Source organism: Lathyrus oleraceus, chromosome 7, assembly GCF_024323335.1.
Source record: "Lathyrus oleraceus cultivar Zhongwan6 chromosome 7, CAAS_Psat_ZW6_1.0, whole genome shotgun sequence".
NCBI classification, from domain to species: Eukaryota; Viridiplantae; Streptophyta; class Magnoliopsida; order Fabales; family Fabaceae; genus Lathyrus; species Lathyrus oleraceus.
In genome coordinates this window covers 196,847,278-196,850,488 of record NC_066585.1, presented here as the reverse complement: position 1 = coordinate 196,850,488, position 3,211 = coordinate 196,847,278, and the positions used below count along the sequence as shown (strand labels likewise).

General features: G+C 36.8%; 1 protein-coding gene and 1 long non-coding RNA gene across 2 annotated transcripts; one reads left to right on the top strand and one right to left on the bottom strand.

Annotated features, from left to right (window-relative positions):
• Positions 1 to 221: 221 nt before the first annotated feature.
• On the bottom strand, positions 222 to 1,149 carry LOC127108328 (18.1 kDa class I heat shock protein-like). The gene has a single exon (XM_051045790.1). The coding sequence runs from the start codon at positions 1,016 to 1,018 to the stop codon at positions 542 to 544; it is 477 nt and encodes a 158-aa protein (XP_050901747.1). The 5' UTR covers positions 1,019 to 1,149; the 3' UTR covers positions 222 to 541.
• Positions 1,150 to 1,513: 364 nt separating this feature from the next.
• LOC127108327 (uncharacterized) lies at positions 1,514 to 3,211 on the top strand. The gene is made up of 3 exons (XR_007796003.1): positions 1,514 to 2,039; positions 2,194 to 2,268; positions 2,351 to 3,211. It is a non-coding gene; the product is annotated as an uncharacterized LOC127108327 (long non-coding RNA).

The window sequence follows — 3,211 nt, the reverse complement described above, 5'->3', positions numbered from 1 at the left end:
TTTATCGTCAAAACCGTTCAAACCGCATGTATGGTAGATGGGGCTGGTGGTACAAGCATATAGTAAAAGAATTTAATCTGCCGGTGTTTGTAAATAAAGGGAGTTTTTGTCACTAATTAATTCTATCACTCTAATCGAGCCTTTTGGCTGAGAAACATAGTTTCAAGCTAATATAAAACATAACGAGGATAGACACTTTTTTATTGCCAAATCAAAAGGTGAATGGTGAAGTCAACTTCCTCTATTTGACAAAATTTAAAATTTGTGTTAAAGGTGAAAATATTGTTGCTAAGATATTTTAAACTTGAAGCTCTTTTTTAATATTCATTCAACTAAACATTCAGTTCGATTCATTGGAATATGAATACAATAACACCCACCCAGAATAACCAACTAACAACAACTGTTTACTTATTTATTTATACATTAACATTTCAGAATTACATGACCATATAATTTCTTGCACACCCACAAAAAGGAAAACATTATAACCAAGAAAGCACACGATTTAAAGCAACAGAGTAACAGACTCAGTCTAAGTTTAACCAGAAATCTCAATAGACTTAACCTCAGCCTTCTTTATCTCTTCTTTTGGAACTGTCACTGTGAGAACGCCGTTCTCCATGGAAGCTTTCACTTTATCCATTTTAGCATTCTCAGGTAATCTGAACCTTCTCAAGAACTTTCCACTGCTACGTTCCACGCGATGCCATTCATCATTCTTATCTTCTTTCTCGACACTTCTCTCTCCGCTTATCTGTAGAACCCTATCATCTTCAACTTCAACTTTCACTTCCTCCTTTTTCAGGCCAGGAAGATCAGCCTTGAAAACATGAGCTTCTGGGGTCTCCTTCCAGTCAACTCGAGTGCTCACAAAAGCAGAATTTTCACGAGGGAATGAAGCGGAAAGTGAAGAATTCGAAAATGGAAAGTCCTTCAAAGGATCCCAGACGTCCAGGGAGAAAGGATCGAAAACGTTGCTTCTTCGACCACTAAAGAAACTTGGAATCAGAGACATGTTTGATAGAGTAATAATTGAGAACTCTGTATAGAACTTGATAATTGACTGTAAAATGCTATCGATGCTTAGTGTGAATCACAATTGCTTGAGTGCACGGGTATATAAAGGAGATGGAAGAATAATGTTGTATTATCTAGAAAGTGCTGTTAGTTTATTATTTTGGTTTTGAAAATTCTGAGAAATTCTAGAGTTCTCGAGAGAAGTCCAACTGGGTCTAGATAAGGCCGTAAGTACTCAGCTATAAATAGACTTCAACCTTTTTTTACGAGAGAAAATATAATTTGTATAGGAAATTTCATAATTTTTGATATCTTTGAAAATATTTATTTTGGAAATTTTATAATTTATGGTACAATTCATATGCATTTTTTTGAAAATTTTAGAATTTATGAAATTAAAAAAAATAGTTTTTCTTGAAACTTCTAAAATTTTCCGTGAAATTAATGAAATTTCAAAATTCTCGAAATTTAACTGTTCTTTTCCTTCGTTTTAGTAGTGAAATATAGGGGAGTGGAAGAAACTATTGGAGGCAGGATCATAGATAGAGCGACAACCTAGGCTTTGGCTACTGAGGCTGAGTCTTTCCAACTACGAATTGGATGAGTGATTCCAATCGATTCACATCAGAAATAGTTGGATTGCTCAGTTCCGCGTACCCCGTAGCATCCAACACCGAGCGGCGAGACCAGACAAGCGATCCAGAGATGATAGTGAGGTTGTTAATACTTAGGAGGTGCATGTTTAGGGTGTTCATGACACAACAATCGAGACAGATGCGACACATGTTGTTGTTGAGGTTGTTGATGATGTGGTAGATGAGGTGGTCCAGTCAAATGTCATTGTTGATGAGGTGGATGTCTCATAGCCAGTCTCATCTATTACTACTAACACAAAGGTTACGACTTCGTCGACGGAGCCGTTTGTGCACACTGATGGAGCGTTCCTGGGAGGACCCATTGATTAGTCGGTGCTTACCGAATATACTGATCATGTGGCATATCAACTATGGCAGGGAGAGGTATATATATATATATATATATATATATATATATATATATATATATATATATATATATATATATATATATATATATATATATTGTTAATTTTTTTATTGTTCCATGAATCTGTTAATTTTTTTACACTTTTTTTCTTAAATTTATTTATTACAGGACCGACCCACGTTGAAGGTGACCTCCCACGGGTCGAAGATGAAGAACTTCTCGAAAACTCTGATGCCTGAGCAGGTCAGACAAATTGTACATGATTTCGATCTCCTCGCATTTGTCGACTATTCACTTACCATGCTCGACACTTCACTTCTTACAGCTTTTATTGAGCGATGACACAAGGAGGCATCTTCCTTTCATCCTCCATTTGAGGAGATGATTGTCACTTTCGATGATGTCTCTTCATTGTTCCATATCCCCATCACCGACAAATTCTTTACAGCTATTGTTATTAGCTCGTCTCTTGCATGTTTGTCTGATGTACGAGATTTGGAGTTTCTGATGAGGTCGTGTTGGAGGAGTTTGACTTTAACAGTGGCGCTTACCTTCGTATTTCTTGGCTTTAGGATAGGTATGAGTAGCTTGTTAAGGCACAAATGTATGAGGCTTCCGCTAGGGTGTACATGTTACATCTAGTAGCATGTACTCTCTTTGCGGACAAGTCAAGTGTTTATATCGACGACCGATACATGTGGTTATTCAGTAGCCTTAACGATACCAGTTGAGCTTAGGAGTGTGTTGTGTTGACCATCATATATTCAATAATTGACGTTGTGACAACCTTTGAGACCAAACATCTTGTTGGTTATTTGAGTCTATTACATGTATACTTGAAATTATTATTTGTTGTTTAGTTCTTATTTAATTATTATGAATAACACTTATTAATTATCATTTGTTGTGTCTCTGTTATGATATTAATGTTGGATATACGAGCATTTCTCTGCCATCTATGATAAGAGGATATAGCATTCCCCTATGGGGGCTCCACGGGAGAGGAAATGGAAGGCCAAGTTGGCACATCCCGATGGTGTTGCGGAGTACAGGAGGAGGCTTGATGCACTGACTGTAGATGATGTCATCTGGACACCATGCACTAATCACAGAGTCCATCGTGAGTTTGATAATTCTTCTTTATATTCTTGTTATATGTGGTGGGAGACTTTAGTCGCTAAGCACT